Source organism: Neophocaena asiaeorientalis, unplaced genomic scaffold (assembly GCF_003031525.2).
Source record: "Neophocaena asiaeorientalis asiaeorientalis breed wild unplaced genomic scaffold, Neophocaena_asiaeorientalis_V1.1 scaffold134, whole genome shotgun sequence".
NCBI lineage: Eukaryota > Metazoa > Chordata > Mammalia > Artiodactyla > Phocoenidae > Neophocaena > Neophocaena asiaeorientalis.
The window spans coordinates 13,228,892-13,256,351 of NW_020185339.1; the positions used below are offsets into that span (position 1 = coordinate 13,228,892).

Consider the following 27,460-nt stretch of genomic DNA (forward strand, 5'->3'; position numbering starts at 1 on the left):
GAACAGATGTGGTGAAAGCAAACATCCTTGTTTTGTTTCTGATCTTAGGGGGAAAGCATCCAGTCTTTCACAATCATGTATGATGTTAACTGTGGGTTTTTCATAAATGCCCTTTATCAGGTTGAGGAAGTTTCCTTATATCCCCAGTTTGTTGAAAGTTTTTATCCTAAGAAGGTATCGTATTTTGTCAAATGCTTTTTCTGTATCTATTGAGATGATCACACGTGGCTTTTGTCTTTTATTCTATTAATATGGTATACGTATTAGTCTGCTAGGGCTACCGTAACAAAGTACCATGGACTGGGTGGCTTAAACAACAGAAATTTTTCTCATAATTCTGGAGGCTAGAAGTCTGAGATCAAGGTGTTGGCAGGATTAGTTTCTTCTGAGGCCTCTCTCTTTGGTTTGCAGATGGCCATCTTCTCCCTGTGTCTTCACATGGTCTTCCTAACCTCTTTTATAAGAACCCAGTCATATTGGATTAGGACCCATCCTAATGACCTCATTTTAATTTAATTACCCCCTTCAAAAGTCTTATCTCCAAATACAGTCACATTCTGAAGTATTGGGGGTTAGATAGGACTTCAACATATGAACTTTGAGTGAACACCATTCAGCCCATAACTGTATTACACAGATTTTTATATGTTGAGCTTACCTTGTATTTATGGAATAAATCCCACTTGGTGATGAGATGACTTAATCCTTTCTATATGTGGCTGGATTCAGTTTGTTAGTATTTTGTTGAGGATTTTTATGAGCAGCTACTAGCATTATTATCTTCTTTATTCCCACCATTCAAAGTGCTTTTACATGTACTATTTCACTTACCTTAAACAGAATTGCATGAGGTGGGTAGTATACTCATATTCACTGAAGCAAACTGAGGCTCAGGAAAGTAATGTGATTTTACCCTAATTATAAATTTGCAGTAATACATCATATAAATTGAGACCAAAACCACAGATGAGAAGAACATTAGGGAGATGAAAGAAAGCAGGATTTGGTGAGAACAAAGAGAAACTTTGTACAGCTAGAAGTTTACAGGGTCAATTTGAATGGCATCTGTGATTTCAATGACATGAGAACTGAGGTCATCTGCTGATGTGCATAGTAAGAGTAAACAGACTTGTGGTTTCAATTCATGCATGTAATGAAGCCAAGTAGGGGTGACAATTCTCATTAATTTTGAGATCATGATTTGACCAGATAAACCGGAAGGAGAATAAACCAAAATTTTGATGATAGAGAGTTGACTGTATCAATAACAGCACACTGCAATTTACAGATTCCTTTTTCCTTGGAAAGCTTTTCCAAGTAACCTGCCAATTCACACACTCTTCTCTAAGCCTTGGTGGAGCCGTACAATGATATACCATGACTGCTCAGTCAGAGAAAGCTGAGTTCCAATTCTACCTCTGGCCCCAAAGGACTGTGTGACTTTGCAAGTCATTTAATATCTGCACGACTTTACTCCCTCATCAAATGAGGGAATTGAATTAGATATTCTCTAAGCTGCCTTTCAGTTTTACGACTCTTATTAATTTAGTGAATAAGGGGAGTGGTGATTCAGTGGACTGGGAATTTTCAAACAGCATTGATGAGGAATTCACTGAGGGTAGATAAGGAATTACTGAAGAGCAATGAAGCCTGGTAGCGGACAGAGAGCAGGTAAGCTAGGGTGGGTAGCCAGTGAAAGTGACAAAGTAAGCAGATTTGGGTGGGGGCGGCTACCCAGAGTTGGGGATGTCATGGGGCATATTACACAGGCTACTGCAATCTAGTTGGTTAATTAATTACACATTGTTTTAATTAAAAATAACTAAAAGTAATTAAAAATCCAGATCAGAGAGTCCAGACTGGGACAGAAGTCAGATAAACCCCACACCTTTCACCACCTATTTTTACATCACGATTATGATCCCAGTTCACTGGATGATGCATTGAAGAGCAAGGATCTTACCCATAACTCCCTCCAATAAAATTCCAGAAGAAGTCCTGGCCCATCAGCTTCTCACGTCATTCACAGGTCACATTTCATTTCTCTGAACTGTCACATGACACTTCATATTGATCTGGTTCATCGGAGGCAATGTTCTGATAATCAAAAGACATCAGTTTTTCCTTTTAAGTTTTAAGCTATTTTAAAATTCTCTTTAATGCAAATGAAATGCACTATTACTGTAAAAAATTCTAACATTCACACACATTATGTAGATACTGACAGTCCCTATAATTCCTTTTCCTATTGTTAAGATGGGTGAAAATTCCTCCAAGTCATGCTTTCTCTCTATACACTAATGTAATATTATTTACAAAAAACGGAATCATGAACACTATTTTGCAAAGTGTCTTCTTCTTGCTCACCAACCAGTATAATCCAGGTATTTTTTCATGTCAGAGCATACAGATGTGCTTTATCCACTTTGACAACTACAGAGGAGTCCATCATATCACTATATCATAGCATAATTTATGCAGCTCCTATTGATGGGCATTTACCTTGTTTCCAATTTTTTGATATGTAAACAATAGTGCAGTGAACATCCTTGTATATATCTTGCATATTTGGGTTTTTTTAAATAAATTTATTTATTTATGGCTGCATTGGGTCTTAGTTGCTGTACGCAGGCTTTCTCTAGTTGCAGCGAGCGGGGGTTACTCTTCGTTGCGGTCCACAGGCTTCTCATTGCGGTGGCTTCTCTTGTTGCGGAGCACGGGCTCTAGGTGCGCGGGCTTCAGTAGTTGTGGCACGCGGGCTCAGCAGTTGTGGCTCGTGGACTCTGGAGCGCAGGCTCAGTAGTTGTGGCACACAGGCTTAGTTGCTCCGCAGCATGTAGGATCTTCCTGGACCAGGGCTCGAACCCGTGTCTCCTGCATTGCCAGGCGGATTCTTAACCACTGTACCACCAGGGAAGTCCCCGCGTTTCTACCTTTCTTGAAATAATAGAGCATAATATGCTGAAAATGTTGCTTTTTTTTTCTTCCATCTTCAACATTAAAATGGCTACACAAAACTTCACCAATTTTGATGTCTTTTAAATGCATGCTGATATGACAGCTGTCACATACAATCTAACAAAATTGTTTCAAATGAAGTTAGAGACAAGTAAGTGCTACTAGAGCCATCTTATGGAAAAAACCAAATTAACCTTTTGGCGAACCCAATAGAATGGGACTTCTCCCCATTCTTTTTTGATTTATCCCCAAGCCCTACCCTATACTGTGGGCATTGGGGTAAAAGGTAGGGGAGAGCTGAATGATGCCTAGCACAATTAGAAGTGCCATCTCCAACCCCCCAGAGAACCCCTGACAGAAATCTCAGACCACAGCTTTGTCCAACCTCCATAATGCTTATAAATGTCACAACCTAGAAAATAAAGCAACAAAGTAAAAATTAACCAATCCACCAGGGCAGATAGATTAAAAGTATCTTAAAGTACTAGAGTGGCTAGTTATCACTCTGTAGAAGGTATAGAATCTGCATTAGGCATATGTGTGGTTTCCATTTTTAGGAGCTTTGTAACATGTTAATATTACATGTTTTCCAAAATACTTTCCTACATATTGTTGCTCCTAGGTTGCCAAGATGGGTCAGCCAACATGGCCTTAAAAATTAAGTACCACTAATGTTCAAATTAGATGAGTCAAAAATAGAGGACTCACCATGTGGATCTGAACAGGACAGCCTGAGGATAAGGCAGAGAAATTAGGGGCAGTATGTAAAATTGATGCACAGCTGCATCCTATATGTCAGCAGTCCCCAACATTTTTGGCACCAGGGACCGGTTTCACGGAAGGCAGTTTTTCCACGGGCTGGGGATGGGGTGGGGATGGTTTGGGGATGATTCAAGTGCATTACATTTACTGTGCACTTTATTTCTATTATTACTACATTGTAACATACAATGAAATAATTATACAACTCACCATTATGCAGAATCAGTGGGAGCCCTGAGCTTCTTTTCCTGCAACTAGATGGTCCCATCTGGGGGTGATGGGGCTGCCTCAGCTCCAACTTCAGATCATCAGGCATTAGATTCTCATAAGGAGTGCACAACCTAGATCCCTCGTGTGCCCAGTTCACAGTAGGGTCCCCACTCCTATGAGAATCTAATGCCACCTCTGATCTACAGGAGGCGGAGCTCAGGTGGTAATGTGAGTGATGGGGAGCGGCTGTAAATACAGATGAAGCTTTGCTCACTCACCAGCCTGCCACTCACCTCCTGCTGTGTGGTCCTGTTCTTAATAGCCACAAACCAATACCAGTCTGTGGCCCCGGTTGGGGTCCCCTACTATATGTCTTTGGAACATGCACGAAGGACTGAATATTGTTCTATGTAAAACTAATGACACTGTGGGAGTTAGGCAGAACAATACTTAAGATATGATCTTGGCTGTCAGAGAGCTTCTGTATGCTACAGTGACTGCAAATAACAGATGCATGGTCACAATACTATGGAGATACATTAACTGTAATGAGAGAGTTTGAATTGCTTCAAGGTGAAGAAATACATCAAGAGGCAGAAACAGCAACTGTAAACTGCATTTATTGAGTGCTTATTGGGCACTGGGTACATCAGATACAAAAGAGCTGGGATGGGGGCAGGTAAGAACTTAAGAAATTAAATACACACATTAATTTTACCACGAATTCTAACTACTAGGGAAGTACAAAATTCGTACAAGTTATACTTTATAATGAAATTTTGATGTCTGTCGAAAGGATAAGCTATACATACAATGCAATAAAAATGTGTTAAAATTGTGCTTAGTATCACAGAACTACCCCGAAATGGGTTGATAAAATGCCTATACAGCATTATACACATATATTTTATATTAAAGATTGCTTGTAAAGTACAAATACTTTGACCCCATTGCTGAGAAATCTATGGCTGACAACTATATGTGCAGTTCCTCTAAGAAACATTGCAGCATTTGTAGTACATCTCTCCTTTAAACTCCACCTTATTTTTAGTTTCACTTACTATCGAGTTCTCTTCAGAACTGTTTATATTTCTTTTGTCTGATCATCTTCTTCGAGTTTCCTGATTTCATTTTTTAAACAATTTATAGTTTCACGACTTGCTTTTAATCTCTCTTTAAGCTCTGCAATTTCAAAGCTTGTTTTTTTTTTTGCAGCTTCTAATTTTTCTCTGGTTTTCACTTCAAGTTCTGCAACTAAAGAAAACATACACTTTTACTGATTTATTTCATTTTTCTCACATGTACAAGATATTTCATAGAGCAATAAATGTGGCATTTCCTTAGGCCAATGTTTTCATGATGAAATGCGGACAACTTAAGATATGTAACTTTAGACACAGAGGGGTGGGTAAGAAAGTCTGAACTCTCCAGAGAGGATCTAATATGTTTTCTACCACTAAGAATGAAATTCTGACCACTAATTTTTTTATTTTTATTAAAAAAAATTTTTTTTGACCACTAATATTTTAATTCACAGTTAACATTTTAAGACACAATGTCTTAAATTATGTCTTAAAATTATGTCTAATTTTCTAATTTGATTTGGAAATGAGGGAGTATACAGTCCAAGAGACATCCAGCTAATAAGAGTTTACTAAAAACAGTACCCTTAAATTTATGTACAGGTAAAACTTACATAATCACACTGGTAAAACAAACCTCTATCTTTTTTCAAAAAGATATCATTAAGTGTCTAGGTTTGAATTCCAGCTCTATCATTTACTAGATGTGCCACTCTGAATAAGCTATTTATTATCTCTATGCTCTATTCCTCATTGCTAAAATGAAGATTATAATAGCAAACACCTCATAATATTATTTGTTTAAAAGATTTAAAAAGAATACTGTCTGGCACATAAAAAGCCATATTAACTACTATTATTACTGAATATTTAAAACATTCTAGCTGGCTACATAACAAATTACAAAAGAAAAATATCATTACTGCAAAATAGATTATATCGATTTAACTATTCCACTTGGATAGTGTAGCATCAAGTTTTACAGAGAAAAATGACTACTATCATCCAACATTTCCACCTTGTGGACATTTCAGGTAATTGCTGCTGACGAATGTTGAGGCACAGTTGTTTGTTAACGTAAAAGGATCACTAATTGGAAGCAGTGTGGTTTGGTGAAGAAAAAAAACCAAAACCATTGAAATCAGAAAGACTTGAGTTCAAATACACCCTTGGCCCCTTAATAGCTGAATGCTGATATCTCTAAGTCTCCCTTCATCTCGTCTTTCTATATGATACAGTTAAAACTTCGTATTTCTCGGAGGATTTATGAGGATTAAGTAATATACCTAAAGCATCTAGCGCATTAAAAACACACAATGTGGGACTTCCCTGGTGGCGCAGTGGTTAAGAATCCACCTGCCAAGGCAGGGAACATGGGTTTGAGCCCTGGTCCAGGAAGATCCCACATGCTGCGGAGCAACTAAGCCCGTGCGCCACAACTACTGAAGCCCGCGCACCTAGAGCCCGTGCTCCGCAACAAGAGAAGCCACCGCAATGAGAAGCCCGAGCACCGCAACGAAGAGTAGCCCCCGCTCGCCTCAATTAGAGAAAGCCCGCGCCCTAGCAACAAAGACTCAGTGCAGCAAAGATAAATAAATTTATAAAAAAACAAAAACAAAACACGCAATGTGTCCTTATTTTCCTCACTGCTGGTGCTTTCTTTTTGTTATATATTTTGTAACACAGGTAAACTTTTATATTGCCAAAACAATCCATATTTTTCATTGCTTTTATTTTTTAAATTATTTTTGAAGATAGTACATACACATGATACAAAATTAAAAGGCTGAAAAGTGTAGACAATGGAAAAAATGTCTCCTTTTTATATGTGTATGACTGATTTACTTTGCTGTACACCTGAAACTAACACAACATTGTAAGTCAACTATACTCCAATAAAAACAAAAACAAAAAAAGCCTCCTTTTACCCCTGCCCCCCACCAACCAGCGCTCTTCCCAGAGATAATCAGTTAGGTTTCCTTGGTATCTTTCCAGAAATAATTGGTTCAGAGACGAGCATACACCTAAGTGTGATTTCTCCTCACCCCCAACACAAGTGGTGTCATACTATCCACACTGCTCAGCACCCTGCTCTTTCACTTAACATTACTACATCTGAAAGCTCATTCCACATCACAGGGCTGTCTCATTCTTTCAAAGGCTGCAGAGGACCTCATTGAATGGACATACATAATTCATTCATCTGTCCCCTCTGATGTACATTTGGAGTATTTCCAGTTTTCTCTATTACAAACAATGCTATAACGTGTATGCTGCGCATAATCATTCCAGTATACTTGTGGTCTAAATTCCAGTAAACAGTAATTGAAGGACATTTGAGCTTGTAAATCTGGAAGAATGACAAGTGACTCTTAGAAGTCCTCTTAATTTATAATCTCACTAGCATTGTACGTCTATTTCCCTACTGCATCAACTTTTTGGTCTTAGTTACTCTGAAAGATTAAAAATGGTATTTCAGAATAGTTTTACTTTACATTTCTATTACTTCTGAGGCAGACAATCTTTTAATGTTTAGGGGACATTCCTCGCTTTCTTTTTATGGATCGTCTGCTTTTCCTTTGCTCATTTTTCTTTTAGGTTATCGGCTCTCCCCACCACCCTTTTAAAAAATTGAGGTATAATTGACATATACTAGTTTCAGGTGTACAACATAATGATTCAATACTTGTATATATTGCAAAATGATCATCACAGTAAGTCTGAAGTTAACATCTGTCACCACATATAGTTACAGATATTTTTCTTGTGATGACAAATTTTAAGATCTACTCTCTTAGTAACTTTCAAATATGCGATACAGTATTATTAACTATAGTCACCATGCTATAAATTACATCCCCAGGACTTACTTTATAAGTAGAAGTTTGTACCTTTTTGCCCACCCCTCACCTCCCACCTCTGGCAACCACCAATCTATTCTCTGTATGTGAGCTTTTTTTTTTTTTTTTTTTTTTTTTAAGATTCTACATGTAAGTGAGACCATATTGTATTCGTATTTCTCTGATTTATTTCACTTAGCATAATGCCCTCAAGGTCCATCCATGTTCTCACAAACAGCAAGATTTCTTCCTTTTTTTTTTTTGCGGTACGCGGGCCTCTCACTGTCGTGGCCTCTCCCGTTGCGGAGCACAAGCTCCGGACGCACAGGCTCAGCCGCCATGGCTCACGGGCCCAGCCGCTCCGCGGCATGTGGGATCTTCCCGGACCGGGGCACGAACCCGCGTGCCCTGCATCGGCAGGCGGACTCTCAACCACTGTGCCACGAGGGAAGCCCAAGATTTCTTCTTTTTTTATGGCTAAGTAATATTCCATTGTGTATATATGCATGTGTGTGTGTATATATATATATATATATATATATACACACACACACACACACACACACACACATATATATAAAACACCTCTTCTTTATCCAGGCACCTGTTGATGGACACTTATGTTGTTTACCTGTCTTGGCTATTGTAAATAATGGTGTAATGAACATGGAGTTGCATATATCTTTTCAAGTTAGTGTTTTTGTCTTGTTCAGATACGTATACGGAAGTGGAATTGCTGGATCATATTGTAGCTCTACTTTTATTTTTCTGAGGACCCTACATACTGTTTTCCATAGTGGCTGCACCGATCAACATTGCACAAGGGCTTCCTTTTCTCCACATCCTTGCCAACAGTTGTTATTTCTTGTCTTTTTGATAGTAGCCATTCTAACAGACATGAAGTGATATCTCATTGTGGTTTTGATTTGCATTTCCCTGATGATTAGTGATGTTGAACATCTTTTCATATACCTGTTGGCCATCTGCATGTCTTCTTTGGAAAAATATCTACTCAGTTCTTCTGCCCAATTTTAATTAAATTGTATGCGTTTTTTGGCCATTGAGTTGTATGAGTTCTTTATATATTTTGGATATTAACCCCTTATCAGATACACGATTTGCAAATATTTTCTCCCATTCAGTAGGTTGCCTTTTCATTTTGTTGATGGTTTCCTTTCCTCTGCAGAAGCTGTTTAGTTACTGGTTATCAGCCTTTTTAAATGATGTGCAGGAGCTCTTTATACATTAAAGAAACTAGTCATTTGTGATTTGAGTACAATATTTTTTAATGGCTTGTCTGTCTTTAGACTTTGTTGACAATGCTTTTTTACTATGCAGAAATTTTTATCCCCTTGCTCTCCCCCTCTCTTTCCATATCAATTGTAAAACATATATGGAGTGAAAGGCACATTGTGAGATGGTGGGATACAGAAGTAGGAGATAGACAAGAAAGAAAAATGCATTACAGTGTCATGAGATAATCATAGGGTGCTATGACATACCAAGGGGAAAGGGTGTGTGTGTGTATCAAAGAAGGCTTCTTGGCAGTAGTAAAATCTGAATTGAGTTTTAAAGAATGAGAAAGGAATTAGGTAGATGAAGTGGACATAGTGGGCCTTGGAAAGAGTACAGAAAGATTTGGGAAACAACAAGGAGTCCTATATGACTGTAACAGGTAGTTTTAAATCTAGTCAGGAAGACCTGATTTAACTCATTTGTCAGAGGACAGCATGTACTGTAGATACAGATTTTTGTGGTCTGATTTAGTCATTATACTTTATTTTTGACAAATCATGAGACTGCAAAGGGTACCATATATTCAAAGAACTGGGTTAATTACCAATGAGATGATAGGGGAAAACATTTAAAAACTTCTTTTAGCCTGTTCTGGTTTTCTGCTTCCAATATATGAAATGCTTATACATACATTTAAGATATATATATATGTATGTGTGTGTGTCTGTGAGTGTATATATATATATAGATAGATAGATACAGATATAGATAAAATTTCTGTTTTAAATTTCCAAATAAAGCCTCAATTTAGAGTAAGTCAATCCAAAGAAGAGTTAATATTTTTGCAAAGCCAATGTAACTTACTGGTTAGAAAAATAGACTGTAAGGCTTTTTTTTTTTTTAAATATTTATTTATTTGGTTGCGCTGGGTCTTAGTTGTGGCAGGCTGGCTCCTCTGCTGTGGCATGCGAACTCTTAGTTGAGACATGCATGTGGGATCTAGTTCCCTGACCAGGGATTGAACCTGGGCCCCCTGCATTGGGAGTGCAGAGTCCTAACCCCTGTACCACCAAGAAAGTCCCTGTAAGGCTTTTTTACAAAGAGATAGAACAGTTTATCGGTTAAGAGCACACACTCCGTCTCGGTTTAAATCCTGCTTTGCTGAGTAATTTGGGGCAAGATATCAAATCTCTCTATGCTCTAGGGTCTTACCGAGAAAATGGGGCTAACAGTAGTACCTTCCTCCTAGGGTTGTTAAGGGTATTCAATAAATTAAGAAACGCAAAGCACTTATCTAGTACATGTAAACTCTCTTCAAGCATTCACTATCATTTTTAAACCTTTTTTTTTTTTTTGCGGTACGCGGGCCTCTCACTGTTGTGGCCTCTCCCGTTGCGGAGCACAGGCTCTGGACACGCAGGCTCAGCAACCGTGGCTCACGGGCCCAGCCACTCCACGGCATGTGGGATATTCCCAGACCGTGGCACGAACCCGTGTCCCTTGCATCGGCAGGCGGACTCTCAACCACTGCGCCATCAGGGAAGCCCATTCACTATCATTTTAATTATTCCATGTAGAAGCAATTTCTATTAAAAGCTAGATCATTAGTACTTAAGTAAATTTCCATGGGTTTACCAGTATAAACATCTTTATAAACTTTTAATGTGTTTTAAATTTTATAATGAGCAATCTCTATCCTGGCTATTACTCTATCTAAAAATATTACTATGTTTTTAAAGCCTAAGTTCTGAGGACTGCTTAGGATAAAGTCCTGGCTCTACCACTAACTCATGTTAACTTGGGCAAGTTTCTTACTCTCCCTGTGCCTCAGTTTCCTTTTCTAAATGGATTACCTAATAAAGTTATTGTAGATGTAAATGAGTTTATACATGTACAGATTTACAAGAGTACAAACAGTAAGCACTCAATAAAGCTAACTGATATTACCAAATATTGAGTATAAAATGCTCTCAAACTGGTAAAAGTATACCTAACTTTTTAAGACCTTTGATTAATATTCCCAAGTTGCTTTCCTAAAAGGCCTACTCACACAAACAATTCATAGAACACAGGGTTCACCACATCCTTAATAGGTACAACTATTAAAAATTCCTTTTGCTTACTTGATACAAATATAACCACCCATTATTATTTGGTTTGCATTTTAAAAATTACTAGCAGGGTCAAATATTTTCCCTTTTTATTTACTAGTCATCTCCTCTTTCATCTGTCCATGTCTTTTGTCCATTTGTCAACTGAAGTTTAAAATTTTATTCTATTTTATTTATTTTAGGGTTTTAAAGATATTAATCCTTTGTCATATTTTCTACAAATTTATCTTTCTTTTTTGCCCTTTTGAAATGAATAAGTTAAATATTTTTTTGCAGAATCAAGTTTGCCTTTCTTTCAATGTGATTTCTTCTAACACCTCAAATTTAGAAAGTCTTCACTAGCCAGGACAGTCATTTCTCTAATTTTTTAAACAGCTTAACTGACTTTAAAAAAACAGTTAACTGGGCTTCTCTGGTGGCGCAGTGGTTGAGAATCTGCCTGCCGATGCAGGGGACACGGGTTCGAGCCCTGTCTGCGAAGATCCCACATGCCGCGGAGCAACTAGGCCCAGGAGCCACAGCTACTGAGCCTGCGCGTCTGGAGCCTGTGCTCGGCAACAAGAGAGGCCCACGCACCACGATGAAGAGTGGCCCCCGCTCGCTGCAACTAGAGAAAGCCCTCGCACAGAAATGAAGACCCAATACAGCAAAAATAAATAAATTAATTAATTTAAAAAAAAAAACCAGTTAACTATCATTAATTAAACTGGAATTTGTTTTGATAAGTGCTATAAAGCAATGATCTAAATTAAATTTTCTTCTCAAAAGTTATCAATTGTGTCAATACCATTTACAGAATTATCTTTTTCTTCCTTATGGATTTGACACTGTTGAGAAAATAACCTGAAGATAATATAAAACATGCAATTTACTGATAAAAACTTCCGAAGGTTATAAATCTCCACACATAAACTTTAACACGTCAAAAATTAATTTGTAGAAAAGTCTTTTTATGAAACACATTTGTCTCTACTATTATACATATATGAATTAATGATATTATTTTTGTTGAAAACACAGAAATGTGGGTACTTGAATTTAAAAAGAGAAGTTTCCTCTATGAATTGGGCACATTTCATAGTATGAGAGAAAGGAGATCTATAATGGAGAGAATATGACCAGTAACAAATTAAAATAGCATGTGACTAGTGTTTTTTACCTTTTCAAAGTGATCATATACGTATCTGTTTTATGTTCATAACAAAGTAGCCCAAGTATTTTTTCAGATGTAGAAAGTGAAACATAAAATTTTTTAATGAGTGTGATTTTCAATTTTAAATGACTACCAAGCAGCAATTATAATCAGTATTCAGATCTTTTAACTCTTGGTCAGGGTTTCATGAAAATACAAACAAAACACTACTATAACCAACAATGGTTAAACAGCAACCTCTTTCTCTCTTGCTTTCTCATCCCCCACCCCCCTTCTTTTATTGGATCGCTTCTTCCAGCCTATAACGATACTGGTCTGTTTCCCCTGAAAACTCTGCTCTCTTGACCCCAAATCCTGCTCTGCTACTGCTTCAAGGGCTACTTTCCCTTTATAGTCAAGCTCCAAGACAAAGTTGTCCACAGCACCTGTCTCCAATTTCTCATCTCACTCACTCTCTCTTTTTTTGCCAGCACTGCACGGCTTGCAGGATCTTAGTTCCCTGACCAGGGATTTGAACCCAGACCACGGCAGTGAAAGTGCCAAGTCCTAACCACTGGACCGCCAGGGAACTCCCTCATCTCATTCTCTCTTGATCCACTTCAACTGATCTTCTGTCCTTACTATTCTCCTTCAACTGCTCCTGTTAAGGTCACCAAGGACCTCCACCTTGCTATAGCCTATTTCTTGGCTCTGATCTTACTTGACCTATCAGAGGTACTGAACACAGCTAATGACTATTTCCTGATACACTTTCTTCACCTGGCTCTAGGATATTATGTGCACCTAGTTTTTCTCCCTCCACACTCACTGTTCTTTCCTAATTCCTTTGCTGGTCATCTCCTTAATCTCTAAATGTTGGAGTGCACAGGGCTCAACCTTTGAACCTCTTTTCTATCTTCACTTACTCTTGTGATGATACCATTTGGCCTCACAATTTATAAATCCATGTGTATATTAACTTCCACATTCATATCTTCAGCCTAGACCTCTCCTTGAATACCAGACTTTGAGCACAATTCCCTTCTCAACATCTCCACTTAGATGTCTTACAGGCATCCCACAGCCATCATGTCCAAAACTGTACTCCTAATCTTTCCCCTCAAAGCTGCCCCTCCCAGACTTCCCATCTCTATGAAAAGTAACAACAATTTTTGTTTGTTTCCTCTGGCCCCAAACCTTAACAGTCATTCTTTGTTCATCTCCTTCTTTCATATATTATTATCAAACCATCAGCAAATCCTACTGTACCTATCTTCAAACTAGAACCTGACCCCTTCTCACCACCTCCATTGCTATCACTCTGGTACTACCCACAATTCTATATCTGGATTACTGGAATAGCCTCCTAACTATTCTGCTTCTACCCTTTCTGCTTTACAGTCTACTCTCAACACAGCAACCAGGGTGATTGATCTTTTTAAAATATTAGTCTTATACTGTCACTCTTCTGCTCAAAACCCACAAAAGACTTCCCATCTCCTTCAGTTTAATAACTTAAACTCCCTATATGAGCTGGTCCCATAATAACTTCTTTGGCCTCATGTCCCACTCCTTGTCCCCTTGTTCACTCTACTCCAGGCACACTGGCCTTCTTGCTGTTCCTCGGATATGCCAGGCATGCCCTTACCTCAGGGTTCCTGCCCTTGCTGCCACTCTACACGTAACATTCGTCTCTCATGTAGCTGCATGGCTCATCTCCCCACTCCTTTTGGTATTTGCTCCAACGCCACCATTTCAGGAAGCATTCTCTGACCTGATATTTAAAACTCTTAACCATCTCCTCCCACCAAAAGCACTCCCTCCCCTGCTTTAGTTTTCTTCATGCCATCCAATCACTACTTCACACTCCATTGTTCTGTTTATTTAATATTTGTCTTCTTTCCACTAGTATGTAAGCTCCATGAGGGCAGGGCTTTTGTCTGCTCTATCCTCTGAACAATGCCTGGCATCTTACTGTTGCTCAATATATACTGTAAGCAAATAAATGAAAAAATCAAAGGAAAAACCGAATAAATGGTGACATAAATGTCAACACAGGGTTGGTAAGTAGATTTCATCTTGAATGACAACTGCAAATGGTTGGCAATAGCTGCATGAAACGATGTGTAGGGGATTCTGAGGCCTCGTAAGCTAAAGGGAAAAGACAGCATGACTGACTATCAATAAGGCATTCTGGTCTTCACCACCCCAGCATTAATATAAAACTACGTCAGGTGACAGGTTAAAAAGAGAGAGAGGGAGAAACTAATTCACCGTACACTTAAGTATAATTATGTTCTGCAAGGTTCTTCACACCGATTTTGTTAGCAAAGACTAGTAAACAGAAAATGATTGAGTGACAGGTTAAGCAAGATTAATGAAAAGCTATGCTTAAATGTAATTAGTGAATAAAGACAAACAGTATTTCAGAGTGTGTCAGAGGCTGTCTTTTACCTTTTTGAAAGTAGGCCTACTTTGAGAACTATTTAAAACATCCTTCTTACCTGTTCTTTAGTAATACATATATTGTATAACTCCTAAAAATTTTACCTGTATCTACTAAGGAAAAAAATTTAATAGTCGCTAATCATACAATCCTTTCAGCATTACAGAATACATTATTTCTCAGGATTAATTATGAACTCATGGCACTTACATTCTGTTTCATGCTTATAGGCTCCTAAGGTAAGCTGACGAGATGTTGTTAATAATTGTTGCATCATTGCTGTTGGGTCTTGAAATATCTAATGGAAGAGAATGAAAAAAAGCCCAATAATTGCAAAATCTACAATTTAAAATGTTTTTAAAACTCTCATTATAAAATCTTCTTACCATTTCATCATAGAACTCTGAAACCACTGTCTTTTTTCCCAGCATTGCATTGGTGTCTGATTGAAATAGCTTTAATAAGTGATACAGGGTTACCTGTGAAATAAAAACAGACATGACATCTGTGCAATGGTTTTTATCATCATTATGAGACATCATCATTTCTGTAACTGATTTAGATACTGAATTAGTAAACACATCAAATTCAGGATCTTGTTTCAACTACAACTTACTGTGGCAGGTCACCCAAATTCTGTGTGTACTTTTATTTTCCTATTAGGTATTACCATTTATCTATATCTATTCAATATGTATGTTTTGAAGAGGGTAAGCAAACATTAGTTACAAAGCATCTCTAGAGAGTGACTATATATAAAAATAACACAAGATACAGCTATGGAAATTAAACTGGTAAGTCACTAAGATGAATTCTTTTACTTACACAGGCGACATTTGATTAACTGTGACAGTTAAAGTTTACAAACTTACTATGGCAAAAAAAGATTTGATACTTTCAAAAGGAATGATCAATACTAAAATGCTCAGTGAGGACAAGTTAATTTCTTTAGTGTAATAATGATTAATATATAAGTAGCATAATAAACAAACACAAAGTTAGTCAGTGATAATTCACTTCGGCAAGAGCAATATGTCTTCAAAATATTTAAAAACAGATACAGTAAGACATCAAAGGAAAAGCTTTGCAGTGCAATGTGTGATTATTTGAGCAAAACAAAACCTAGCTGGTAAAACATAAGAGTTCATTTTGAAGGTATAGAAACCAATTCAGAGGCCTCCAAGAATTTTCCAAAAAGTTAGCTAAAATCATCATAAGGAGTATGGATCATATGCCATATTTAAAGCAGATAATTTGACAAATTTCTGGAACAGACAGAAAGCAGATGAGACTACACAGATGGATAAACCATAACAGGGAAATCCATAACCTAAAATCTTAAAGAAGAAAACTGCATCAGAGGTGGGAGCCACTGTCCCCAGTGGAGCTCTGGGGAGACTGCGAGCGCAAAGCTGGCAGGTACAGAAATCAAGAAGGCTGTGGGGCAGCTAGGCTGGCCAACCTTCCCTCCTCTCCCCCCACTCACAGACGAGAGAGCGCACCTCCTGTGGGACGTAGAATTCTTCACCCAATCAAGTGAGAGGTAAACAAAAATAAAGATATTTTCAGAGAGCATTGGCTCTGAAATTTTACTTCTCTCGCATCCTTTCTGAATAAAGTCCTGCAGCAAAATGAAAAAAGAAACCAAGAAAGACGAAGAAAAAGGATCAGCCGTCATCACTAGGAGCTGACAGGCACTATCTAAAATTGAAAAATCCAACCTTAGGGATTTAAATACACGAGATGAATGGGAATAATTTCTAGAGGAACTGAAAACAGTAACTGTGGTTTTCCTGAGGAAGGGGTCAGAGATGGGGGAAAGAAGATGTTACGGGTTGAACTGTATTCCCCAAAAGATATGTTGAAGTACTAAATCTCAGAACATGTAAATATAACCTTATTTGGAAATAAGAGCCTTTTGCAGATGTAATCAAGTTAAGATGAAGTCATTAGGGGAGGACCCTAATCCAATATGACTGGTGTCCTCATAAAAAGAGAAGTGACACGGAGACAGGGAGGGAGAGAAGCCCATGTGAAAATGGAGGCAGAGACTGGAGTCACGCTGCCACAAGCCAAGGAACGCCTGGGGCCACCAGGAACTAGAGGAGGCATGAAAAGATTCTCGCCTAGAGGCTTTGGAGAGAGCATGGCCAACACCTTGATTTGGGACTTCTAGTCTCCAGAACTGGGAGGATAAATTTCTGTTGTTTTTAGCCACTCAGTTTGAGGTACTTTCTTATGACAGCCCTAGGAAACTAATACAGGAGACTTGTACTTTTTATTTTTTAAATCTTTTAAAAAAACTATATGCATGTCTTTTATAATTTAAGAAGTATTAAAAACTACATCATAAAGCCTTCCATTCCCAAATTTATTATTCAGACCTGGAGAGGCATTCATGCCGATATAGGCAATGAATAATTTCAGGACAGATGTCTCTAATTTTCAGTGGTGTTTGAAGATTCTTAGAGCAATGAAAATGCCTATACTTGCCAGAGATATTTCTAGGAATAAAAAACCAATATTAGCATTTTGCTTTTAGAAACAACCATTCCTTTTACAGTGGTTTGATGAGTAACAGGTTACTGGATAACAGAAGTAAATCACAAGTTACCCATATCTTTCTTTTATATTTTAAATAAACCTCATATGACTTATTTTCTGTAAGAGCCAACTATTCAAAAACTATAATGGGTTCATTATACTAAAAGAACACTACGGTAATTTGGAGGGGATAAAACTCAGGCCTATGTAGATCTATATGGAAACCTATTCAATAAAGGAATCACTCCAGAAAGGCAAAAGATCATATTACCCTACTTTCCCAAGAGTTGACTTTGAGAGCTGTCTCATAATGATGTTACATTATATAATGATTTCTTTCAGAGATGTATTTTCCAATTGAGGGCAGGGTAGGGAGGAGAGAAGGGGGAGACAGATGAGGAGGCAGACAGGTAAGGCAGCACATTCTCAAAATAAAATGAATTCAAGGCAATCTTACAAAGTTAACAAGAACCTCTGCTCTAGTAACATGACCAACTTCTTCCTCTCTCTCAACATCTGCCTATTCTGTGCTCTATTCTCCCTAATAGGCTACTTTGGTTAAGGATAGGTGTAGTGTCTCATCTTTGTATCCCACCCCTTGGGCAATATCTTGCAAATATGGATATTTAATAATTTCTTGTCAAACAGAATATAATGTCTGTGAGAGTATCCCAGAAGGACAAGAATGGTAGGAGACCTGGAAACCTTATCACATGGAAGATATTTAAATGAGCTATAGATGGTTCTTCAGGAGAAAAGAAAACTAAAGTATGAATAGTTATCAGTAAAAAGTTCAAGGAAGCTTAACATAAAGTAGAGCTTTCTTAAAACTAGAACTACCCCAAACCTGAATAGGATGTTTCACTAAATAACGGAAGTCAATATTCTCTTCTTGCTATACTGGACTGCCTAAAGGAACTTCTATGTAGGAAGAGTATGGTCTACCTCAATGGGTCCTAAATATTACTGCACATCAGAATTACCTGGGGTGCTGGCCCCTCTCCAAACGTGTGAATCATGCTCTGTGGAATAGGGCCTAGAAGTCTGAACTTATAAAAAACATCTCAGGCATTTCTAATGCAACTAGTTAGGAACTAATTCTCTGTATCACTGGCCCAGGTGACATCCAAATCCTTTAAAAGCACATCGTTTTACAAATGTAATCTGATAATTAAAGTGTCAATGTTTGGTGCTAAAGGAGCGAGCTGAATCTATCAAGATGAAAATTAATGGTGATGAACACTAAAGCCTTGAAACTGGAGTTAAACACCAGACACACAAATGTGCAATGAGAGAGCCTGAGTTGTGACCCTTTAGGTTTAAAAATAAAACAGGCTTAGTGGTTTTAGTCAAAAGCAAGAGTAAAGGAAGGAGTGTGAGGTCTGAATGCAAATACCTGGATTCAAAAACTAGCTCCACCACAATTAACTGTGTTTTTGAGCACATGACTTCATCTCTGAGACTTAATATGCTCATCTCTAAAACGAGGATCTCACCAAGCTCACAAAGTTGCTGAGGGGTCAAAGTGAAAGCTTTGAGAGACTTTTTACATTATCAAGCAACAATCTGAAGAGATCAAATAATGAAAAAGTCAGTGGTTATAAATAAGGATCCAGGTATAAGATAAAGCTGCTAGTACTGATGACAGTTTGAAAATGTACAAAGACTTTCTAGGGCTTTTAACTATAAAAAACCGGACACTCCCATTTCAGAGAGCATATGGACTCCACTTGTTTGTTACTAATAACCAAACGATACTAATGAATTTAAAATTTTTTTGCTGTAGTAATCATGTAATTTCCATGATTCCTTTCCAATAACTGTTCACATTCTATCCCTTCTTTTTATACTAGAAAAACAAAAGAGTTTTGAAAGGCACTTCACTTAAAAATGAAAAACCTTAACTCATAGCAAGATACACCAAGCCATAAGCTTACATAAACTATACCTGAATGAAAATGTCGACATATAACAAGCTATTGAATATTGTAAAATTTTCACAATTACTAAAAAATCCATTTTATATTTGCAGAGATTAATATTACTCACAGGTCTTTCATTAGGATCAATGAAAAATATTTTGATGATTATTTCGAATTCACCCCAACCTGTTTCAGTAATTTCATATGGAGGCTTAGTAACAACTAAAAGAAAGAAAAAAATAAAACAATTATAAATTGTAAATTACTGATACAGTTTCCTAGCTCTTTTAAAATTTATAACATTATGAATTTTAAAAAACTATTGTACCTCTTAAAGGATTGCCATAGCTTTCATGTAATTTAAATTGGATTTTCTTCACATATGCTGACATATCCTAAAATACAGAGGCATTAATTAGTTCTGCCATCTACACATAACAATTAGGAAGGAAATACACAGAGCACCTGTGCCAATTTTATAAAATACACTTCCCCTTAAATTTTATGGAAACTAATTTTCTAAGAAACATGAATTATACCCTGGAGGTTTGTTTTTTATTTTAAACAAAGGAAGGCTGTGCAGAATTCTTTCAAAATTCATAATATATAGAAATATATATGTCCCTAATTCATTGTTTTGCATTCCTATTTTTATATATCTCTGTAGACAATACTCAAAATCAATTTTGATTTTTCCATAAAACAATAGTACATTTCCAATATTTTCTACAGAAATAAACATATACACCAAAGCAAATCTAAGAACTAAGCAACTTCAAAAAACAAAATTATATTATACAAAGGTCAACTAAGCTAAGCAACCTAAAACTGTTGGATATAAAACTCTTCCTTTCCTTAATTATATTCTGAAGCAAAAAAGCATATTCATTAGTTCCGGCACACAAAAGGGATCCTGCTAGCGAAGGAGGCCTTTTCAAAAATAATTCATTATAGAAAAACAGGAAAATGCAAAACAGAGTAAGTTGCATTCAACAGTAATGTTCATTAATCTTTTTATTTGCTTTCAGGAATTTTTATGTGCTTATTATCTACATATTTTTTTAACTGGGATCCTACTGTAATAATATATTACTATCTGCCTTCATGACTTAACATTATTTTGTGAACATTTTTTCTGAGGCAGATTTTCATAAGCCTCTTTGAAGACTATTTTGGGAATACTTTCATTCATTTTTTCTACAAATATGAGTGACTACCAATACTGTTAGATGCTATAATGATAAATAACAGAATCTCGTCCTCAGGGTCTCACCGTAAAGTGGGGGGGAGACAAGAAAATCAGCATTTCAATCTGTAATCTGTTGTGTGCATATTAGGTCATGTGTTATGAGGACATTAGGTACAAATCCATAGGAAAGGCAGCTATTTTAGTCTTTGGAGATCAAGAAAGTAGATCTAAAGAAAATACACTTGAACTAAGACCTAAGGGAACAATAAGAATGGAGTGGGTGGGAAGAAAGGAAGAGGTTTAAGAGTGTTCCTTTGGGAAACTGAGAGTAATTTAGTATTGGTAAAATGTAGGATATAAAGAAATGAGGCAAACACAGACAAGGGACAAGGCTGCAGAGATAGGATAGGGAAAGGTCATGGCAGGCCTTCTAAACATGATAGCTTTATGATGAGAGCAATAGGTAGTCACTGAAGGTGGTTTTTTTTGTTTGTTTTTAACAGCTCTATTGAGATATTAACATACTACACAAATCACCCATTTAAAGTTCACCATTCAATGGTTTTTAATATATTCAGAGTTGTACAACTATCACCACAATCAATTTGAGAACATTCTATCACACAAAAGGAAACCTCATACCCATTCTTCCTCCCACCTGCTGTCAACCACTAATCTAGGTTCTATGTCTATGGATTTGCCTATTATGGACATTTTATAAAAATGGAATTATACAGTATGTGGCTTTTGTGTCTGGCTTCTTTCACTTGCCATGTTTTCTAATTTATTCCATGTGTTAGTAGCATGTATCAATACTTTATTTTATTCCTTAATAGTATTCCACTATATGGATACACTACATTTTATTTATCCATTCATCAGTTTAGAGACATTTGGACTATTATGAATAATGTCACTACAAACATTCATATACAAGTTTTTGTGTGGACTTTGAAGGTTTTTTTTTCTTTGTCTTTTAACTTTATTTAATAGAGAATAGTATAAATGCTGAAGAAAAAACATTATCAAGCTTAATTGGTTTCAACATGTATTAACTCAGTCTTTTGGTGGAATATATGAAGAAAAGAAGAACTCAAAAGTCAACTGCCTTATTCTTTGTCCTTGAAATTAAGATAACTTTGGGTTGCATCACTACTTGATGTCCTGTAGATGTTTGATTTCAGCTCAAGAGCTCTACATTCAAGTGGTCACCTTTAAATTGTGGCTACAGCTGCACTGAGTTCAGTTACTGTAAACTGTCCTACATGGCAGTTTAATGTGTGGCATATTCCCCTTCTTTCGATTTACCTCTAAATTTATCATCTCTTAATTTATTAAATGTGACTGAACATACTGTGGGGTACATGGGAAGAAAGAGTAGTCAGCATTGGAAGTAATTTTGAATGATAAGTCAGCATTTCTACCCTTAAAATTGACACTATAAAGTTATTTTGGATAATTATTCAATTTATTTTAAAAATGTGACCCTTGATAAAGTAAACGTATGTCCAAAATTCTAGTCTCTTACAGGTGGTAAAATATAATTCAAAGTGTTTGAAGCAGACTACCTTTATCATCATCAAGCTGTGAATCTACCCTTGGGCTATTTGGCACCATTTTCATCTTTTCAGAAGTAACAACTCTTGGTGACATCTCTAACTGCTTTTTCAGATGTTTCTAAAAGGGGACGAATGATTACAATGATAACATAAATTCTCACCTGCCTTCTTGCTTCCACTATATTGGAACAATGATATTTGAAATACAGGATGAAGGGTTTTAAATAGAGGAATGGTTTATTCATTCAGTAAGTATCTGTTGAATACCCACTATGTACTTACTGCATTCCAGGCATTAGAGATTCAGTAGCAAAACCAAATTACCAGCAGCTAGATTATGTAGCAGCTTGTCTTTCATTTTTTCTGATGGTCTGATTACCAAAGTATCACTTAAATTTACTATTCCTGAAATAAATACCTGATTATATACTAGGCTACCTTAAGGTGTGGTGATTGGAAGACGTACTGTGCATATAGCATAGTTCTTTTTACCATAACTTAATTTTAATTAGAAAACATTTTTGGAAAGTTGATTCTACTAACAATTATAGAAAGATGACAGCTCTTACTTTATTCTTTCAACTTTTTTGGTAACATTTCTACAGTGGGCCAATTTTATTATCAGTTACTATACAATATTACAATTTAACTCTGAGCAAAAAAAACTATAGCTTCAAAAAAGTTTTAGGAAAAACAATTACCTACCTCATTTCTATATGGTTTTACATAGACTGTCCACTGATGGGTGTGCCCATCCTCTTCTCTTTTCTTTCCAAAATATCGAGCAACATTACCATAAACTATTGGTTTAACGATTGTAACACCCTACAAGAAAACAATTTCAACACCAGTTAACACTGTATTGGGCTTCCCTGGTGGCTCAGTGGTTAAGAATCCGCCTGCCAATACAGGGGACACGGGTTCAAGCCCTGGTCCGGGAAGATCCCACAGGCCATGGAGCAACTAAGCCCGTGCGCCACAACTACTAAGCCTGCGCTCTAGAGCCCGCGAGCCACAACTACTGAAGTCCGCGCACCTAGAGCCAGTGTTCTTCAACAAGAGAAGCCACCGCAATGAGAAGCCTGCGCACCACGACAAAGAGTAGCCCCCGCTCGCCGCAACTAGAGAAAGCCCGTATGCAGCAACGAAGACCCAACGCAGCCGAAAATAAATAAATTTATTTTTTAAAAAAACACATTGTATTATTACCCAAATAAACAGAATTAGAACTCTGAAAGCTTGTTTTAAGCAATGGCAGGCAGTCTAACAACCTAGAATTTGCTTATAACATGGATTTCCCTCAACAAATAATTTCCAGACAATTAGCCTCATTTCATAATACCACAAATAACTAAACACCACATTAATTACAATGTTCCCACTTTGAAAACGTGTATTTAAATCATGTGGAGTACTTTGAGAGTTCCTTTTTTCTTTCTCTCTCTTTTTTTAAAAGAAACAGAAAAAACTCTATTTACAAACTTTAAAGAGCAGTCTGGAATAACGCTCACCAACTTTACCATCGCCTGATGGTAATGTCCTTATCAGCTTACACCAGGGTTCTCCAAAGCACAGTACAAAAATTAAAGACAGTTTGGAAGGGGATTTTAGGTAAAATAAGGGCAAACATTTTCATTTTATTACTTGTGTTTAATCTGTATTAGAAAAACCATAACTATAACTAGCAATTCAAACCCACAATTTCAAAAATAGTAACGCTTAGGAAGGGACCTTAAAAATTGATTTAAACAAAAATGTTAAACACTACATTTCGATTCAGATAATGGCAAAGAGGCACTTGGATGACTCAAGCTCGTAAACCCTGGACTGATGGCATGCGTGCTATATTTGTGTTCAGTTCTGAGATGTACATACATGTTTCTCATCACATCCAGTTAAGTGTAAAGGCAGATTACGATGAAAAGGAGATAGAAAAAATTCCAAGTGAAGAAAATTGCTGAATGTTGCACATGAATTTGAGACCAATTGTTCAATAGTAAGACTGTATCTGAAGGTCAAAGAGCAAGATATATCACATGTGAAAAGTGCTGTGCCAATGTAATCAACAATTAATAAGAAATGAGGAAAAGCAGTGAACAAATGGAAAAACTTTTCATTGTGACTAGATAATTCACAAATAAAACCAATACTTATTAGCCTAAAGTTAGTTCAGGAGAAGGCAAGTGGTTTGTACACAAACTTAAAAAAAAAAAAAAAATCACAGCAAGTGTCCTTTTGTGGTACCCAAAGATAGGGCCTCACATTCAAGGCCCGAGTGAATAAGTACAAGGAGCACTGACATGGTGAGGGATAATAGATCCTGAACTGCTACAATGTTGCTAGGAACTTGGGGAGTTTCCTCAATGATGGAAAGCGGATTCATCTGCCAAAAGACTTTCTACCTGGATCAAATTTATCTAAATTGGGAAAAGATGCTTACAAGACCACATAACAATCAGCACGGAGAAGAAATAAGTCCCTAATTTTAAAGTTTTACATGACTAACTCGGACCCATTTTCGGTGGAAAAGCATTTGAGGACTACAGGCCTAATCTCAAGTGATTCTGGACTTAAAAGACTTTTAGAACCTAACATGATTACAAGTAGAGAGTTCTGTAAGTTCTTCTCCAAAAGCTAGTGTTCTAAACCTTTGTTCAGTAGTACTTTCTTATCATTCCAAAACCTCGCCCAAAAGTGAGGGAAAACGTATGTTTATGAACCTTATGGTACTATGAATTTTACCTGGCATCTGTTTCCCCCTTCCATTAAATTTCAGTAGCTTTTGAAACTTTCAAAGCACTGTGTATGATAATTGTATATTCAGTATAAAATTATGTGAAAACAATATGACATACAGAAGGACTCAAAAAAAAAACCTAGATCAACTAGATTGGTGCAAAAATGGGTGATTTCTTTCATAAAAAATTTTCCTTTCTGCGGTAAATAAAAATCCGAAGGGGTAAAAATAGGTGTTATATCAGGAACCAGTTGGTCGTCTCATAAAAAATTAATGTGCCAGGGGATGTAGTAAAGTGGGTGGGAAATGTGTCACAGTGTCATACATTACGTTAGGCTCTATGATCACTTTAATTAAAAACTAAGAAGCTACCTTGTACTGAATGTTCCCTATGTGCCAGGCAGTGTTATGTTCTTTGCATGCCTTGATTAGTATCTTGGCTGTAGCCTTGGGACTTTAGGAACACCATGAACTTAGGGAAGTCGTCTGAACTTTTCTAGTAAATACTGGGGGTGATACTGCCTTTGTAGGGACTGAATCAGAGAATCGGGTAAAGCGTCCACCCACTGTGCTTACTTCGCACGGTATCTGCTACTGTTATTATCCTCACAATAGGTGGGTACTGCCCTCCCCACCGCCTTTTTACAGGTGACCTGGGTTGGCAGAGGATGAGCAGCAAGCCAGGATCTCCCAGCCCCGCAAGTGGCTTTTTCCTCAGCAACAATGTCCAGCTCTCCCCCAGGCACCACCGATTATGTTTGTTTTTTGTCTGGGATGGAAGGGAGGCGGTGACATATGAAGTTGGGGCCAAATGAAATCATGATTTTCCCTCTGGGGCTTTGACTCGCCGTCCGCCTGGAAACCGCGGCTCCAGCCCTAGGCGAAAAGGCGCGAGAGGAAACAGGCAGGCCCTCCCCAGGCCGCGCCAGGAGGGGCCGGGGCGAGAGAGCCACTCCCGGAGGGGAGGCGCGGGGCGGGAACTGACCTTCACTCTCCCGCCGGAGTCAGGCCCAAATTCGGCCATTCTCTTGAACATATTGTCCTACGGAAGAAGCCGCCGCCGCCAGGGAAAGAGACCGGGGCCGGCGGACTCGCCGCTCCGCTCAGAGGCCCCGCTCCTCCCGCGCGGGCCCAGGAGGAGGGTTTCCGGCCGAAGGAGGACGAGTCAGCTGAGCTCGGGGTGCTGCGAGATCGCCAACGCCTCACAGCGGAGAGCGTCGCGGAAGCCCACTCACCCCCGCGCGGTTGGAGAGCGGGCCGGGAAAGGAGGCAGCGGCGACGTTTTGTGCGCAGGCGCGACGAGCTCGCGCACACTGCGCACGCGCCGATCCCCTGCTTTTAGGCGAAAGGAAGACCGGACTTGGTTGCCAGTGCCTGCCGACAAGCCAGACCGCCTGTCTTCGTAATGACCGAGAAACTGTCTTTTGGAGGTAATATCTTGCCATCGCCAAAGCATGACAGTTCTGAAATTAAGTTCATGAAATCTCGCCCACCGACAGCTTTTCGTTATGTTCATCCAGACGTCCTCAGACTTTCAGGCTTGAACCGCTGATTTCTTTTTTTTATTTACTCCCTTCTTCCTCTCCTTCCTTCCTTTCTACTCATTTTGGATTCTCAGGTCCATAACGTGACGCAAACCTCCCCTCCCTTGCCCTTCTGTGGTACTAACTACTTTGCAGGTTAGTGCAGTGCTAAATGAATGACCTCCAATTTAATTGAAACATGAGGTGCTAGTCAGAGGTTCGCTCTCCCTTTTCTTCTGTTTTAAACTGGAAGCTCTTCTATTTCCCTAATCTCAAACCTCCAACCTTGACACCAACCCTCTCGTTCTGATCAGGTGACTTTGCATCTTATTTCAACAGAGAAAACGGACCTCCATGCCACCAGACCTAAACGCAAGCTTTGGTTTGCCCAATATCCACCCTCCCTTCCTTTCTTCTCTTCTGTTCAAGAGAGAATCGGCTCCCAGTTTATTTATTTATTTATTTGGGTGAAGTAGGAAAGAATAGCTTTATTGCTTTGCTAGGCAAAGGGACACAGCGGGCTCGTGCCCTCAAAAGTGTGTCTGTCTTCCAGTTTAAAATCAGTCCTTCAGTCAGTGTTCTTGATCTCATTCTTTTTCACTTTATTGAGGATTTTGCCCCATCAGCCGTCTCCATTCTGACCTGTACCTCCAACTTTTCTTCTTAGGCTTTTTCCCTTAAGAAGAGTTAAACAAACTTTACTCTTTCCTGTTAAAAACCAACCAAACACATATCTAATCCTGCAAAACTCTTTGTTTTATCTTTCAAAGTCAAATCTGAACCTGAATTTCACCTTCACAGAAACCTCTCTGACCAGTTACTGACTTTATCAGTAAATCCAACATCCACTTTTAACGCCCTTAGCTTCTTGGCAGGATTTGACACTGCTATCTACTGCCTCCTTTTATAAAATACATTCTCTTGGTTTTTCTCCTATCTCTCTGGCAGCTGATTTCAGGGTGGTTTATAGTCACACTGTCCTCTCTGTTTCCATGGTGCCTAAGGGATTGAAACACTTAACAAGTTTATATAAGAGTTATTTGTGAACTCCACAAGGGTAGTAATCGTATCTTATACCCCTTAATGTTCTTAGGCCCTAGTAAACATTTCTAGTCATCAGTGTTTGTTGACTAGTAAATAAATGAAAAATGGAGAAGTTAAGAAGACTTGAGGCTCTTTTTCCAAGATGGTTGAAATCAGTGAGATCTG

The 27,460-nt window shown here is 37.9% G+C and overlaps 1 protein-coding gene across 3 annotated transcripts; it reads right to left on the bottom strand.

The window, feature by feature from the left end:
* Positions 1 to 4,531: 4,531 nt before the first annotated feature.
* Positions 4,532 to 26,034, bottom strand: YEATS4 (YEATS domain containing 4). Of its 3 annotated transcripts, none has more exons than XM_024737232.1 (8): positions 25,714 to 25,985; positions 22,697 to 22,816; positions 19,572 to 19,638; positions 19,371 to 19,465; positions 16,264 to 16,398; positions 15,164 to 15,256; positions 14,988 to 15,075; positions 4,535 to 5,184 (listed from the first exon to the last, which is right to left on the bottom strand). In XM_024737232.1, exons 1-8 carry the CDS (start codon positions 25,762 to 25,764, stop codon positions 5,015 to 5,017), a joined length of 819 nt encoding a protein of 272 aa, XP_024593000.1. In that variant the 5' UTR covers positions 25,765 to 25,985; the 3' UTR covers positions 4,535 to 5,014. The 3 variants fall into 3 exon arrangements, with proteins under 3 accessions (XP_024593002.1, XP_024593000.1, XP_024593001.1); XM_024737233.1 differs by lacking the exon at positions 4,535 to 5,184 and adding an exon at positions 12,429 to 14,482; XM_024737234.1 differs by lacking the exon at positions 16,264 to 16,398 and having other exon boundaries at positions 4,532 to 5,184; positions 25,714 to 26,034.
* Between the last annotated feature and the right edge of the window lie 1,426 nt (positions 26,035 to 27,460).

What these genes read in the sequence shown, in the direction of transcription:
- YEATS4 (XM_024737232.1), bottom strand. Translation starts at nt 25,764, where the DNA reads ATGTTCAAGAGAATGGCCGAATTTGGGCCTGACTCCGGCGGGAGAGTG. An exon ending in CAGAGTTCTATGATGAAATG is followed by an intron (nt 15,076 to 15,163) that starts GTAAGAAGATTT and finishes CTCTTCCATTAG; the next exon opens with ATATTTCAAGACCCAACAGC. An exon ending in CTATAAGCATGAAACAGAAT is followed by an intron (nt 5,185 to 14,987) that starts GTAAGTGCCATG and finishes TGTTTTCTTTAG; the next exon opens with TTGCAGAACTTGAAGTGAAA.